The following is a 15,961-nucleotide window of genomic DNA, read 5'->3' as shown; positions in this document are numbered from 1 at the left end:
TGAGCGAAGTTTAGAATAATCCTTATTGCTATAATAATAATACTGTATTAAACACTGTTGCCTTTTTCGAGTGGGGTCCAAGCTTAAAGGTGTGTTTCTATAAATTTCTTATGGGACTTTTTGATTACTCCATCAGTTCCATATTGATGGTACGTTTTTGATACGCGCTCTTTTAAAAATTTGTCTATATTTTAAATACGTAATATTTTTATGATTTCAAAAAATTTATATAATTAATAGAACAAATTTTTTATTTTTATTTTTTATCAGAAAAAAGGGTGGGAGGGGGCGACCAGCGTAGCAACCCCCCTTGGGCGTGACCATAGGGGCTCCCTACCCGCTGTGGAATGTTCGGTTTGAGCCATAGCTACTGTCCGGGAAGACAGGCCGTCACCACAGCACAGAACAAATTGATATCTGTAAAGATCCATATTACATATATAACTTAAAACATATAGACAATTTTGTAAGAGGTCTCAAATAGTGAAAATGAACCATCTCTATTATAAAACACAATGGTGTGGGGACAAGTTGTTGTAATTGTTGAGATTGAATTGATCCAATGATTGAGGTGAAATTTCACTTTTATTAAATTGTTCAGCCTCTTTCGTTTAATTACATAATTGCCACCGATCAAAATTACACCCACTTTCAAATTTGAAACCCTACTGCAGAAAAGTTCTCCTTCTCTCTCTCTCTGATCCCACACAAACACTATCTCACCCAGACTATCTCTCTTCTTCTCATGCACCCTTTTCTCCTTCACCGTCCTCCACCACTCACGACGACACTGACCCGCCTTTCAAGCTCTTCACAATCGAGACCCCCTTGCCCCTGTCTAGCTTTTGCTCATGGTTCGAATCTAGTGGAAGGGTACAAATCAATTCCAATCGAAATGGGTACGTAGTGCCGTAGGCACAGGCAAACATTAGTTAAATATGAAACACGGGGAGTCTTTGAGCAGAAGACATCTTGTTTGGGCAACTTCTTACGAGAAAATTCATTGTTTTATGTTTAGGACAACTTGCTTTGAGGCAACCATAAAATCTCTTTGCATTAATTTAGCCCAAACTTTACCTTGCTCTAAAATTCTAAAAAGTCTCGGGAAGATTTTGTCCAAACTCACCCTAATAAAGCACGTGCGAGAACATGAGAGAGTACAAGCGTCTAAAAGCGTGTAAGCCAATAAGCGTCTTCAAACTTCATAAACAAACTAGTAAAATCCACGAGAGATCATGATTGGAAATGGAAGCGTAGAACGAGAGAATTCAGAGGGAGCCGGAGAACCCGCGAAAGGTTTAGTTAAAGGGTTTTTCTTTTCTTTTCTTTTTCAATAATAAAAATAGAATGTGCTCTCATTATTCAATTCCAAGACGATTCGGATAGGAATTGGGTAAATATTCCCGAATGGGATTCCGGGAATGTGCTTCGGTTTTATCGTAGGTTGTTGGTTGTGGATTGAGTGAAGTTTTGGAGTGGGGTGTTGAGGTTAAAGAACTTATAATGCCTTGTTTGGATAGTGATTTGAAAAAAAAATTTCTAACTCAAAAAATATCCATTACTCCTATTTTCAATCATTGCTCATATCTATCTCCAATCATTATTCTCATTTCTCTTTTTATCTCTCTCTAATCATTACTCTTACTTCTAATCATTACTCTTCACTCATAACCTTACAAAAATTTTCAAAAATTTCTCAAAAACTCATCCAAACATAGCATTATTAGTCACATAAATTATAAAAAATGTCAATACACTTCCACTCTCCATTCTCTCGTATTGTTATCACGTACGCTCTCAATCTTCGCTCTTGCGAATTTTAATACTTTGGAATGCTTTTAACTTTTAAAGATGTTTTCACGCTCATGCTCTCGTTTACTCACGAGCACGCGAATTATGTGACTTTAGTTTAGGATGCGTGCACCGCGTGGGGGTGGGGATGGTGTTACGTTTGTGAGCGGTGGCGGTGAGTTGTGTTGGAGGTTGGTGATCGGCGGTGAACAACGGAGGAGAAGTCAACTCTCTCTTCTTCTTCTTCTTTTTTTTGTCTTGTTTCGTAACTGAAAGGAGGGGTAGAAGAAGAGGGGGCGTAATCCAGCGTGAGTTTATTTGGATGGAATGCACGTTATCTCTTTTTTTTTAATCCGCAAATGCACGTTATCTCTTGCTTGTATCTTTCCATCCCTTGTCATTTTTGGGATCACAATTTGCATGTTTTTGGGATACAAAAAAAAAAAAAAAACTCTTTTTCAGTTGTAATAATTTATAACACGTTTGTCCTTTTCAAATGGGGATCTATTTTTTTAATCAGCAAATGGGGGGGAGAGAGAGATACACAAACCTTAAAAGAACTTAATTGAAGCCCTAACTACTAAAAAGATTCAAACTTTAAAAGAACTTAATCGGTAATCGAAACTCTAACTAGCGCGCAACAAAAAAGATTCAAAGTGTATCTCTTAGACCAAGAATCAGACGGTTGCCCTCTCTCTCTCTCTCTCTCTTATCTGTCTATCTCTCTCTCTCCCTCCCTCCCTCCCAAGAATCTTGTTTTCTTCTGTATCTCTTTCTCTTTTGGAATGATCTCTCCCTCTCTAACACGATCGGTGGAAGGTATATATAGCGTTTGGGCCACAAGAGTGAATCGGACGACTATTATTGGTTATCAATGTGCTTTTCCAATATGGTATCGGACAGTTGTGAAAGGGCTTTGTTGTGTTTCTCTGTAATGAAGTGGATGGTTGAGATGAAATCGGGGGTTAAAGTTGGATACAAGATCTATTAGGGTCCTTTTGATTAATGAGATAATGGTAGAAAATACAAGAAAGAGAAAAAAAACATATATTTTTTTGTGTTCACTTAGCAAGAATATCTTAGAAAAGTGGTATAAAATGAATTTTCCCGTACAGCCCTTTAAAACTTGCGAGCTTGCCAAACTTTTTTCTCACAAAATATGCAGAAAAAAATTTATTTTCTCAAGAAAATCAACAATAATTACTCTAACTTCTATCTTTATCCTCTTCCCTCCACTTTCTTCCTTTTCAAACAGTGATATTTTATTTTCTCCATTATTTTTCTTGCAAAAATTTCATCATAATCAAATAGACGTGAGAAAAAATATATATTTTCTTTTTCTTTTCTTTCACTTTACTTAATTTCTATCATTTTCACTTTCTATTATATTTTTCTTGCTAATCAAACGGACTCTTAGTTGTTGTGGTCTGTGGACGTGCTGGGAAGGTAAGACATTTATGATTTATGAATACTACTAGTAATTTTTCATTTTGAAGTTGACTTGTCCTTTTAGTATTTTGCTCCTGAAATGCATGACGGGTCCCATTTTTTAAGTTTCATTTTAGACCTTAAAAAATTAGCAGTACTAGTCCTGAGTAAGAATTTAGAGCGAAAACGAAAAATCGTGTTGAAGAATTGTGTGTGACTTTTAGCTCCTAGCGGGTTTATTTCGTTGCGGGATATTAAACATTAAAATCATAAAATGTTCTCTCGTTATTCAATTCAAGAAAATAAGATGTAGTGACCCATGCATAGCATAGCATCTGATTACCGCACAAATGCTTTGCCCAGTTGATAAGAGCAAGAACAGGTGCAAAAAAAAATGTGTTCCTTTGCCACACGAGATTGGATTAATATTGGAGTATTTTTAAGTCATATATGTGTGTGTGTGTGTTTTGAATTTAATGATCACGTCCCCTTAAAAAGTTTAATTAATTTCAAAAGAAAGACCAAAATTTTGTGACGGAGGGAGTAAAAGGAGATTAAAATTAAGCACTTCCAATTCTGCTTTGGAGGAAGTTTATTACTCCAATTGGAGAAATTTTTCGGTGCCGGGTGGGTATATCCCACGTGGTACTCGTTCGGCACATCCGGGCCGTCCAATACATTTTTGAACGACTCGGATTGACCCTCTCTTTTCTCTCACCACAATATTTTTTCTCTCTAAATTTGAGCCATCTATTGCAGATGTGCCTAACGGGCATCAAGTGGTGGCTGGTAGGGAAAAAAAATTCCCTCCAATAGACAAACAATTTTATATAAAATATCACGGATAGCACATCACAAGGGGATGTAGCTCAAATGGTAGAGCGCTCGCTTTGCATGCGAGAGGCACGGGGTTCGATCCCCCGCATCTCCAGTAAATCTCCAAGGCCTTTTTTTTTTGTCCCAAAACTCAATTTCGAGCGCATATTTTCGAACTCCCCCCTCAAATCGCGACCAATCACAACGCTACCCGCCATGTCACCGCCAAGATCCTGCCTTATCCCCTCCCCTCCCCCCATCACCGCCCCACTCCCGCCAAAACCCCTCATCCCGCTCCCACCGTCCATCCGCCGCCTTAAAACCGCAGTCTCCCGCCGAGACTCTCTCGCTCTCTCGCTGCTCTCTCTCCTCCGCCAACCTCCCCCCGCTTCTGCCTTCTCCCTCGGCATCTGTACGCACTTCTCCCCGCAAACAGTATTTCCTTCCATCAACTGTTTATTCGGAGCCCTAAATTAATTAGTGATTTCCTTACGTGTCGATTTTTTTTTTCTTTCAGCAGGACCGAAAGATTGGTTGAGAGAGCAGAAGAAGAAGTCTGCTAATTTCCTCTTGGCTCCCATTGACGGCTCCCGCAACATTCTCCGCGCTGCTTATCTCTTGCTCGGTACTTCTCTCACTTTGTATATGCATAGTCGCACGCCGAGGGCTGCAAACGAGCCCCGGGCAAGCCGAGCTCTGAAGTGTTGGAGCTGGGTTCTAGCTCGAGCTCGGCTTACTCTCAAGTTGAGTTCGAGCTTGAGCTTGGCTCGTTTAGTACCGAGGTGTTCAAGCATGGTTGGTTTAGTAGACGAGCTGCTACGAACGAGCCCCAGCTTGTACTAACAAACCGAGTTAAAACTAACTTGAGTTTGGCTCGTTTAGTAAACATTCTTGGAACTCGAGCTCCGATCGTTTGCTAAGTGAGCTTAAAACTTGAGCTTGATTTCGTCAGTTATGAGCTGAGCCTCGAGCTTCTTGTGAAGAGCTTGGTTTCTTTGTGGACGTCAGGCACACGTATGACGTATATGTCTAGTACAGGTTTGAATGCGTGATTTGATTGATTTGAATGGGGATTGACAGTGAAAGGTGATTCGGAATATAGAGAGAAGGACGTGGAAGAAGTTCAGGGGATGTTGAGATCTGCTTCTAGGGATTGTGTTCCGGAAGAGAGGAACTCTTTTGTTACCTTTCAATCTAAAACGGGAGTCGAGGTTTCACATTTTCTTTGTTATTACGTCGCTTTTGTTTCATTTTGTGGTTTAACAAAGTAATCTTAGATGCATACGCTAACACTTTTAAGATCCCGTTCACATTGATGAAAAGGTTAAGTTTGCCTGCTATTTACCTGTCCCTAGATAAATTCCTTCACAATGTTTTGAGCATGAGATACAAGTGGGAGGAACTTAGGGTCTCATGATTTTCAAGTTATTGGTATATGAACTTTTCGAGATAATTTCTCGAGATTCCTTCTCCATTGGTTATAGAGTGCGATTGAATATGGAAGAAAGGAACCACATCCTGCTTACCATGTACTCCCTCCGTCTCTTATTTAGAGTCCAGTATTCCATTTTGGGATGTCCCTTAATAAGTGTCCATTTTGTAAAGTTAGTGGGTAAAAGTTGGTGCATTGTCTATTTTATCCCTAAAAGTAGATTCCATTTTGAAAAGTAAGTGAGTAAAAATATAATGATCATGGGTAAGTAGAGAAAATGGAGGAAAAAGTTGATGTGAAAAGTATAATGATGATGTCTTTTTAATAAGTTGGAGTTACGAAGCAGGACACTTAAAAAGGGACGGAGGGAGTAGTATGTACCACACAGTGAGGCAGGGAGGGATATAGAGTGCCATTGAATAGGGAAGAAAGGAACTACATCCTGCTTACTATGTACCACATAGTGAGGCAGGGAGGGACATAGAGTGCCATTGGATAGGGAAGAAATGAACGACATCAATACATCAGTTTTACTGTGTACCACACATAGAGGGAGGTAGGGAGATCACATGCGTCGACTAGGTCATTGGGGATTACCAGAATAGAAGAGATGTTTTACGGAAATCCGGTTATACATGTTGTAATCACAATTTAAGTTTAGTGGAGCCTATAAAACAAGTTGGAAATGTGAAGGGGAGAAAAATACAAATTTTGTAGTCTTAAACTGAATTACCAGCTTCATTTGTGGAATTCACAGGTTTGCACATTTCAGTTGGTTCTGAAGAATGCAGCTTCGTTACTGGATAATAACGATCCTATAAAGTTGGAAGCTGAAGCTAGTCTTAGGGATCTCGTAAGGTATTTTACTGCTCTCTATTATTTTCCTTGTCCTTTTGATGCTTGGGTCTTCAGGCATGCCAAAATGCACTGGTCATCCTAGAGGGCTTTTAACTTTCTTCCAAAGCTTTCCAATATTTGAATGTAATTAAACGGAGTTCTGTGGCATAACACCTACTTGTTAAAGGGACTGAGGCTTTGTTTGGTTGCAATTGAGTTGCATAGCTCGTGTGCTATATATGAACTCCCAAAATTTCACCATTCGGAATGATTTGAGGGAGGCAAACCAGGTGGCAGACAAACTTGCAAGGATGGGTGTGGCACAAGGTTTGACAATGCTTTCAATGTCAGAGACCCCAGATGAAAAATTAACTTCTGGTGGCAGATGTAGCTGGTAGTGAATTTGAATGGCACTAAGCTTTTCTTCTTTTGTGTTGTTTGTTTAACTGTCATAGAAAAAAATGAATATATGTTGGAATTCAGGCTTTGGTTTGGTGTTCTCATGGATCTTCTGCGGGCATCAATCAGCATGTAATAATTGTAGTGTCATAAATGCTCACGGTCAATTTGGTTGGGTGAGGTAGGAGGCCAAGTTCAAGTTGTGCCAGCAGCGCCCCTCTCAAATTTGGTCCTTCTCCTCTGTTCGGCTTTGGCCCGCTAGCCCTTGGTGGGGCGGTAGTTGCTATGACTCTTTGGTCCCTCCCGGGATCCGCCGCTGGTCTGGAGTCCTTATGGTCACGCCTAGGGGAGGGTTGCTATGCCTGGTCGCTCTCTCCTCCACCGTTTTTAGCTTAATGAAAAAAATTTGGTTGGAGAAACTGTTATGATTTTCCTGAGTTGGTTTACATTAATTCCTGATCTGTACCCCTTGGAATAAACCATCAATACGGGTTTCATGGAAGAACCATTGTCTTTTCATATTGGTCAATTTGCATCACAATAGTCCAAGAAGTTTCAACTTGTTTATTTTGGTTCTAACAATGGTTTTCGACGTGTTTTCAATATTTAAGATTTTGTGTTGTTTGTCTAAACATGATTACAGGTCCTTTACCTCTCTCAATGCTGTGGCAAATGAAACTGATATTCAAATCCCTTCCAGCAGGTATGGATTTTTCACAAATCAAGAAACTGTTTTATTAGTTTTCCCACATTTTCTCGTTCTAGATGATACACTTAATGTGATGAGAATTGAGAAATGTTTGGAGTAGTGATTGAACCCTAATTTTCTTACTATTCGATGAAAATTAGTTATTTTAAATTTGGTAAAGGGTTGGGCCTTTGGGGCTTAGTTGGAGTCAAAGGTGGATTGTGGTGTTCCACATGAGCTGGTGAATGATTCTGGTCACTATTTGTCATTCTTATACAGCAATTATCAGCTAATAGTTGGTTTGCTTTAGGAAAAAACCTTCTGGGATGGGTAAATATATGTTTTGTATCTTTGTCTAGTGGCATATGTTGCAGCATTTTGCAGCCTGTCAAAACGGGCTTCCTTGCCCCAGCTTCTATTGTTTTCCAGCATGTGTGGTGGACTCATGAAATGTGCTTTTGAAACAAAGTCCCGTGGAAGTCCATTTTCTGGAAATGAGCTTGGAGTGTATTCCTCATCCTACTTTCTTCCTGAAATTTAGATTTCCAGTCTTATCCCTGAAATGAATTGTTTTATGCCTATCTTGTCCTCATTTGGTGCTGTATTTACAAACCCAAGACGATATTTCACATGTTCAATCCTAGCAAACAGTAGCAGTTGCCAAGTTTGGGGTTCCAGTTCATAATCTGTGGCAGGAGATTTTTGGAAGTTTATGGATGGTTTTGGAAGAGATTTTCCTTAAGTTGAGACTTGAGACCCATGGCAGAGTATAACAAAGATAGCACCAAGGTGAAGCCCTGATAAGAGTTGCTCCAGCCCGCTCTCCAATATAGTTCTAACGTCTGGCCATATTGCAGGGATTTCAAGAAACCATGTTCCTTTTGAATCTTTGATCTTTCATGATTGCCACCCATCTAAAAGAAGTCCTTGCTTTCTGGGAAAGATACGGAAGACAGGCTAGTTGTTTAGGGTGGAGAAAGCAGGAGCCATCGATTCAACACACATCCCAGTGCCATTTATAGGGGGTATTTTTGTCTTTTATATTTTGTGATGGAAATCCCTTGTCTACTCCCTGTGGACATACTTTTTCCAAGTGGTTGAGTAAGGCGGTGTTCCTTAACTTGTTTCAAATTGATTATTCCTAGTCTAAAAACTGCCTAATAGAATGCTGATAGGCCATGAACACGCCAAGGAGAACTCATAGTGGACAATATTAATACTGTCTCCAGTTAAACCATGTCAAGTTGCAATTATTGTTAATAAGCATTTTCGTGACCACTTGTCAAAAGGTAGACTGTGCTGATCATTTCGAAGTCGAATTAATCTATGGTTAAATCTCTCATGTAAAGTTAGGAAAAGTTCTTTCAGGCAGGTCTTGCTCGAGCTAATGCACGGCCTGTGTAACCGAACCCATTAGCCTTTCAAATGTTCCCACGTATCTCTCTTTGCTAATACCAAGCCTGTTAATCTCCTTTGATGCAGGCAGAAGGTGGCAGATGCACTCATGGACTCAATATCTTCCCTAAACAAATTCGAGCAGGGTGTCAAGGATTGCCTTGAAATTTAACTGTCTTGATTTCCTTCAGAGTTGAGAGATTCTGGTTCATATAGCACTGAGTTGAAGATAGAAATTGTTCAAGTAAGCCCCTTTGCTGACCTCTTCAAATTTTATGTGTATTCTAGTTTCTGTGAAACTTATTTTCTGTACTAGCCAGTTCTGGTCGGTAGGTATTCCGTTACTTCTATATGCACGCAGCACGCTGTCTAGATTTTGCAGGCCACTATGCTAGGGCAACTGCCTTTGGTCTCCACTTGCTTTCTCTCATGCTGAGTTGTTGAAAACGATGAAATGCCCCTCAACATCGTGAAATATGCTTTACTCTATTGATCCACATAATCTGTAGTTATGTTGACTTTTCAATGTTGATCTTTCCCCACACACAAGTCATCTCTGCCCCCTATTTTCCTCAACAAAGGCATAAAAGCGCGTCATTCATGCTCTCTTCTTAAATAAATGATTTTGAAGTGTCCCTATTCGCAATAAATAGTTTTTCTTCTTCTTCTTCTGAACATTTGATCAAATTATTTGAGTCTTTGCTGGTTGTATGTAAATCTCTCTCTCTCTCTCTCACACACACACACATTTACGGTTGACTATTAAGCCTTGCAGGTTTCTAATAGTGCGTTACTATATACCCTTTTGCGAAATGTGGCATCAATTAAATTGGTTAGGTTGAGTACAGATGAGTCGTGCATGCCATACGATGGAGGATGTAGTGGACGAGTACTTGCGGTTTAACAAGTTTTATAGCTGCTGTAGTTTCCTTAATCCCTTTGTTTGATTCATTTGATTTCTGAGAATGCTAGCCAGTTATTGTGTTGCATACTTGGCAAATCCCTTATGATTTTCAATTCCCACAGACAAAAAAAAATAAAAATATCCCTTATGATTCCATGCACTTGTTATCAATTCCCCTAGAAGTGGCCACTTGCCCCGTAATCAGTTATGGTCTGGTCTAATATTTTCCCAAATGATGATGATTTTACAAAGTTAACTGCTGTTTTGCTTACTGTCTAAACTCTCTGTCTGCAGGACAAATGGAAGGTTATCCAACCGCTAACACAAGGAGTTTATGCTGCTTTACCTGTCACTTAATACTGTCAAATGATGTACGCATGCTACATTTTGTGGACCTTAAAGATTGTTGTATACTCTTTTATATGAACTCTGTCAGCTTTGCGTGCACAAGGTAAAGCTTTCATACCTTGATGTCTTCCTTCTATATCTGAAATGAATCTAAACTTCCTTTTTGGAATCACATATTTAACATATGTAAAATGATGATATCATTAAAAAAATGGCTGTAGAATCCTAAGATCTATTTACTATAAGAAATTGCCCAATGAACATAAAACTTCTTTACTAGAACATGGTGGCATTTGACATGTCTGGGTGGAGGACGTGTCAACCACTATTGTCTCCAAGATACATTCAAGAACCAAGTCATGGTAGATCGGTTTGTTTTTTAATTTAGCCTGGTCAACGTTATTAGTGTTCTTTTAGCCAAGGTTTGTTGTGTTGGACAATTGGTCCAATTCAGTTGCATACCTTCGTCCCTTTTGTCCTGCATTTGGATCCACTAGAACTTGAGTAGCTCTAGGCAAGGGTTTTCCAAATTATCTGGTCTGTAATGGTGGGGTGTTCACTCATAATTACCCACTCCTTTTTTGTTTCCTTGTCAAAAGTTTGCATTAGTTGGAGAGGGAGGGAAAGCATTTGTTCTGAGTTTGTCCCAGGAGCTCTTATTCAATAGTTGTGCCGTAGTCAGCCTCTAGACTTGTAATGAAAAGAAACTCTCCGTTAGATCGAACAATTTAGTGCATATATTGGTTCTTAGAGATTTCAGAAGTAAAAGTGATGTTCCACATTTTTTAGTAGAAAACAGATGATTCCTAAAATTGTTCGGAAGGATGAAAGTTGCATTAGGACAAATGACATGAAAAATGTTTTGTCCACAAATTCAAAATGTCGCTGTATGACTTGCTTTGAAAATCCCCGAACAACGCTACATTGCAGTTTTCGTGCGAATGCAATTCTGTACTTATTGTGGCAACTGGCAACACTAAAAAGAATGATGCCTAAAAATATGATCCGGAGTTAGACATGTATAATACCTAGAAACGTATTGGGAATTGGCTATTTTACGGACAGGTTCAATTTGGTGAACCAGAGGCCTTCACCAAATACAAACGACAACACGGCGTTCCATCATCCGGGTGGGTTTGAAGTGATCTGGGCAACCCTCGAAGCTTGTTGAAGAGATTAACCGGATCATGCAACAGCCCAAAATGAGCATCTGGATCACCAATTTGTGAAAGCTTGACATCCGAAAACCCTAGGGAGGGAAGGAGATGGTCTGGCCAATCACTATAGAAATGGAACATAGAGCTAGAGAGAGTGATTGATGGCTTGTTCATGAAATCTGCTAATAGGACTGTATGGGTAATAGTGCAATTTTCAGCAATGGTCTTCAGTACTTCCATGGCATGTGAGCTGGAGAGGTAGTAAAGGATGCCTTCCAAAACCCACACCGTATTCTTATCAGGGTCAAATCCTGATTTCTGAAGCTTTTGGAGCCAGTTTTTATCTGTGATATCAGCTGCCACTCTACTTAGAGATTTTGCTGTCATTGTTGTGTGTTGGCAATAATTTGTTGATTCAGCTGCTGCTTGTAGAATTGTGGCTTTCATTTGCAAAACTTCTGGAAAGTCTACCTCAAAAACGTCACTTTCTTTCAAGCAGCTTAAGCGGTACGCCCTTGCATCCATTCCTGTAATGTAAACAATTTCATTTTGCTGAAATTTTGGTTTGCACTTGTAATTTAACTTGGGATTTATCTGAATTGTGAATGTGCTGAGTCCTGGTTTGAGGACTTGTCAAAATTGGGGAGGGTAGGGCCCGTTCTTGGAAGAAAGCACATTTATCATATACTCAACCCTTTGGACAGGCCACCTACCTAAAATATGAATTGATTACACTATCCCAAGTTTTGGTTGTGCACATGCGTGAAGATATTTCTCTCGACGATTTGTGGTGCATATTTTCTGCTGCATTTAAACGTCCATGTTTAGTGACAACCACCTTTATTGACGTAACGTGATCATGTTGCCAAAAAACAAGGATTCCGTTTCTTGATTGGTAACTGAGAAGAAAAGGCAGTACAGCTATCTAGTGGGATGGCATGCCCTTCCAAACAGACAAAACTCAAACACAAATTAATCTTGGCGGCCAATCTACAGCTAAAAACTGAACTGGGGATTGACCGATTGAAGGGAAAGCCTTAAAGGGGTGAATTTAACAGCGTTAAGCTGAGAAGTCTTGACTCAGATATCATTATCTAATTTTCTGATCAGATGAATGCAGTCTCTAAAAATGCCTAGAAAGTTTCTGAAATTCCTCCCATTTTTTTTGTTAATATGCATGTTCTATTTTTGTCGGAGGGTTGAAAACAAGGTCATTTTGTACCAGGAAATGGTTTCTACATGCTTCGTTGAATTAAACTAGATGAACTAAATGTTTCTGCTGTGGGAATGGTATGTGCTTTATGAAATATCACGTGTGCTCACGCTGGTTTTGTGCATTTTTGCCTCGGTTGTATTAAACTGGGGACCTGCCTCGCATTTTTCGACATGATGACTTTGGCTGCATATATACTAACTACTATTTCAGCTTACAACATGCTAGTTACAGAAATGCAAGTATTACAAAAGCTTTCAGTTTTCACCAACCTGCACCAAGAAGAACAACCTGCGCTCCGCCAGTCCCGTAAAACGAATTGATCGCCTCTTCAATCTTCACATCAAACCACATGGTCCTTACAGCGAGAATCACTCCAGACACTTCCCTAGCATTGCTGAGCCTATCCTTCTTCACCTTCTCGTAAAACCCCCTCAGGTAAACTTCTCCCGCAAGTAACTCCGCAAGCGGATCATTCACCGTGTGCTTCCACAAAGCCCTTCCGGCGGCCGTCTGACACGCCGACTGCCGGAGCGGGTCCCAATCGTTCTCAACATCTGCGTGGATTTTTCGCACTGGGTCGGTAAACAATAAGTCGGGTAGCTCTAGTTCTGGCCATGTTTGGTGTTCTGACATTGTTTGTTGATTTTTCACCTTAGGTTATCGCAAGGCTGATAAGAGTAGAGAAGAAAGTGTAGGTACGGTGGGTGCATTATATAGAGAAGAAAGGGTGTTAGGGGGATAAGGAAAGAGAGCCACACACACAACCAACGTTTGTGAGAGAAGCTCAAATCGTGTCCAAGCTTCTACTTTGCCTAAGGTAATGAGGAGTCCACGACAACTATCAAAATTCATGTGCTTAATATTTACTTCTCTGTCCTGTCCCTTTTAAGTGGAAAAAGTAACAAGTGCTGGATCCCACTTGAAATGGCCTATTCTGTGATGTGGTTCCCATCAAAATCTAATACGAAATCTTCTTGGGCGCCCCTCACCCACCACACAATCATATAGGATCCACGATCAAAGTGTATAGACATCACACAATTGTGTGATAATAATGGGTCTTGATGCGTCTTGCGGTCATGCTCAGGAGCACGGAATGATTACCCGTTTAGTACAGTGTTGGAATTGGAAGTTTTTTTATTTTATTTTCTTAGTCCATGAGGATCATGACAAAGTACTGTTGTGTTTTTCGTCTGGTTGCAGGAGGCAGCAGCTCTAGCTTTTGTGGCCTGTGATTTACGGAGGTTGGAATAACGTTCCTCTTTTACCCGAAAAAGGAACGAGGTTTGGAGCTTGTTTGGTAAAATTTGTAGTCTTTCATTTCTCATGTTTGGTAAATTTTTTGACACAAAATGGAACTCGCGATCTCGAGAATTTGAGGAAACAAATAAGGACTTTTGACCTGATTTCAGAAACAGGTCCTTCATTCCCTCCTCCCTCCGCTGCCACCAACCTTCAACAAACCCCGTCACAGACAAACCCTTTCCTGGTGCTACCTTTGGGCCCTCGGTCACGTCCTCTTCTTCTAGGAGCCCCTTCGGCTATCAACGCTACTGTGAACAAAAAATTTCTATCAACTGGACACGGACAGTTATACGATTAGAGCATATAGTTTAGGAGTATTCTCAAAATTCTACTAGTTGCCAATTACACCAAAACAAATACGCTATGATCATAAATCTCTGATCGGCAGGCCCAGCCCTTGGAATAGGCCCACCAGGACTCTGCCGGCCTCTAGTTTTGGGCTCAATAATTGGGCTCTCAAATAGGAGAATATGTTAAATATTATGTATGTGAACAATTTAACAAGAAGTCTAATGTAGCATGGCACGGTGGTAAAGGGATCACGAGGTCCCTGGCCACTTCAAATTTTAAGGCGACAATTTTGGAACCTTTACAAAAATGGTTTCGAAACGTTGCTTGTGAGGCTTGAACTCACAACCTGAGGTTCTAAGGTGGTGGGTACAATCACTCTGTCGCACCTTGTCTTGTTTCCTATATCGAAAAACTAATTAATATACTAAAAATGAGAGGCTCCATTTTCAAAGCCCACCTAGGGCCTCGAAAATCACAGGGCTGGGCTTGGTGGTCGGATAAAATTTTTGCATGGACAACCAACTCAACGAGAGCGAGTGGAGTGGATTGCAGTTAGTCTCTCTTATGCTTTTATGTACATGGACAGAGTTCGATTTTCATACGCATCCATTTCACTCTCCGAGTCCCCTAGGATTGAGTAAAATAGGATTAATGAATGGAAAAAAAAAACTCAACGAGACCAGGACCCGTTGGGCCCCGACTTGCTGCACAATGCACAGCATAAGTGTAGCTTGGTGGGTTGGTAAAAAATTGAACATCTTGAGGGTCCAGCAGGCCTCCTACCAGGCTAGGCCTCATGGCTATACACTGGGATTGGGTCGTTAAATTTCCTTTGGGCTTTATTTAGTCCGTGGGCTGTTTTCACGTGTTTGTTACTCCTCAGCCTCAACTTGGCATGGGAATGTAAATGGGGCATCCGAAACCATTTATTTTTTCTATAATTTTCCAGTGCGAAGATTAGGGGTGTTCGGGTCAGTTTACGCACACTATCATGTGGCAAGAAAATAATTTCTTGCCGCATAATCCCAAAAATTAAATCCTGGTCAATTGAGGGTAAATTCACTAACCAATCGGAACCAAAAAAAAATTTATAAAGAAAATCGGAAACGCCACTGGTAGTTGCGATTCATTCTTTCTTCAATACGTACGTGGTCCCATAAGCCAATAACCAAATCTTGTTAGGGTGGCCCACCATAGCATATGCTATGGTTGCAGAAATTATACTCCAGTTGAAAATGATATCAGCAATTTTACTTTTGTTTAATTACACTTAAATTTTACTCTTTTTATTTATTTATTTATTTATTGGAAATTATGTTGGCGTGATTTTAAACACTGAAAGATAAATCTCAGAGTGATTTTTTAGAAGGTGGAGTGTAAAAATCATTCTTCGTAAACTTAAACACTATTCCTTTTTCTTATTATAAATCCCCCATACTTAATAGATGAATTATGAAGAGTGAGAGTTAAAGGCAATTTTGCAAAGCTTTGTTATCAATCTATCAGGGTTTTTGTTCTAACTTTAATTGGGACCTTGCGAGTGGACGGTGGTGTGGATCCTCCAGAATTAGATTGTGTGTCAGCTTGCCCAACACTTGAGTTGTAAACTTTCCTTTTTTGTAGTTGTTAACTTGATTGTTATACTTGTCTTGTGCTGAAAGTTACAACGAGTGTGATGGACGAGCTCGAATTCAGGTACTTCACAAGTTGTGCAAGTTGTTACAACTTTTATTTTTTTAGTTTGGACAACTTTTAAAGCTTCTTATTTTATATGACTAAGAAAGAGAAATATCATTTTTAATACATTTAGATTTAATTTCTAGAACCAATCTTGTAATAAAATGTAAAAATTCGGCAATCACCCTAGAGTGTGCGAGTCATGGGGGACTTGTACACGTCAGAAGGGTAGTCTTGTATTCTTTGAATTTTATTGTTTATTTCTTTAAACATAGGT

General features: G+C 39.8%; 2 protein-coding genes, 1 long non-coding RNA gene and 1 other non-coding gene across 5 annotated transcripts; 3 read left to right on the top strand and 1 right to left on the bottom strand.

Annotated features, from left to right (window-relative positions):
- Positions 1-4,077: 4,077 nt before the first annotated feature.
- On the top strand, positions 4,078-4,150 carry TRNAA-UGC (transfer RNA alanine (anticodon UGC)). The gene has a single exon. It is a non-coding gene; the product is annotated as a tRNA-Ala (tRNA).
- A 69-nt stretch (positions 4,151-4,219) lies between these two features.
- Positions 4,220-10,212, top strand: LOC131332435 (uncharacterized). 2 transcript variants are annotated; one of them, XM_058366655.1, is made up of 8 exons: positions 4,220-4,447; positions 4,553-4,660; positions 5,116-5,246; positions 6,225-6,325; positions 7,347-7,406; positions 8,070-8,180; positions 8,249-9,030; positions 9,985-10,212. In XM_058366655.1, the coding sequence occupies exons 1-6, from the start codon at positions 4,252-4,254 to the stop codon at positions 8,074-8,076; spliced, it is 603 nt and encodes a 200-aa protein (XP_058222638.1). In that variant the 5' UTR covers positions 4,220-4,251; the 3' UTR covers positions 8,077-8,180; positions 8,249-9,030; positions 9,985-10,212. The 2 variants fall into 2 exon arrangements, with proteins under 2 accessions (XP_058222638.1, XP_058222637.1); XM_058366654.1 differs by lacking the exon at positions 8,070-8,180 and having other exon boundaries at positions 8,874-9,030.
- A 686-nt stretch (positions 10,213-10,898) lies between these two features.
- On the bottom strand, positions 10,899-13,068 carry LOC131332434 (uncharacterized). Its single transcript, XM_058366653.1, has 2 exons — positions 12,681-13,068; positions 10,899-11,722 (listed from the first exon to the last, which is right to left on the bottom strand). Exons 1-2 carry the CDS (start codon positions 13,042-13,044, stop codon positions 11,106-11,108), a joined length of 981 nt encoding a protein of 326 aa, XP_058222636.1. The 5' UTR covers positions 13,045-13,068; the 3' UTR covers positions 10,899-11,105.
- On the top strand, positions 12,847-14,465 carry LOC131332436 (uncharacterized). The gene is made up of 3 exons (XR_009201664.1): positions 12,847-12,987; positions 13,068-13,228; positions 13,615-14,465. It is a non-coding gene; the product is annotated as an uncharacterized LOC131332436 (long non-coding RNA).
- The last annotated feature ends 1,496 nt before the right edge of the window (positions 14,466-15,961 follow it).

The sequence above is a fragment of the Rhododendron vialii genome, chromosome 7a (assembly GCF_030253575.1).
Source record: "Rhododendron vialii isolate Sample 1 chromosome 7a, ASM3025357v1".
Taxonomy (NCBI): domain Eukaryota; kingdom Viridiplantae; phylum Streptophyta; class Magnoliopsida; order Ericales; family Ericaceae; genus Rhododendron; species Rhododendron vialii.
The sequence above is the reverse complement of the archived record's forward strand: the minus strand, read 5'-3'. Positions and strand labels throughout refer to the sequence as shown.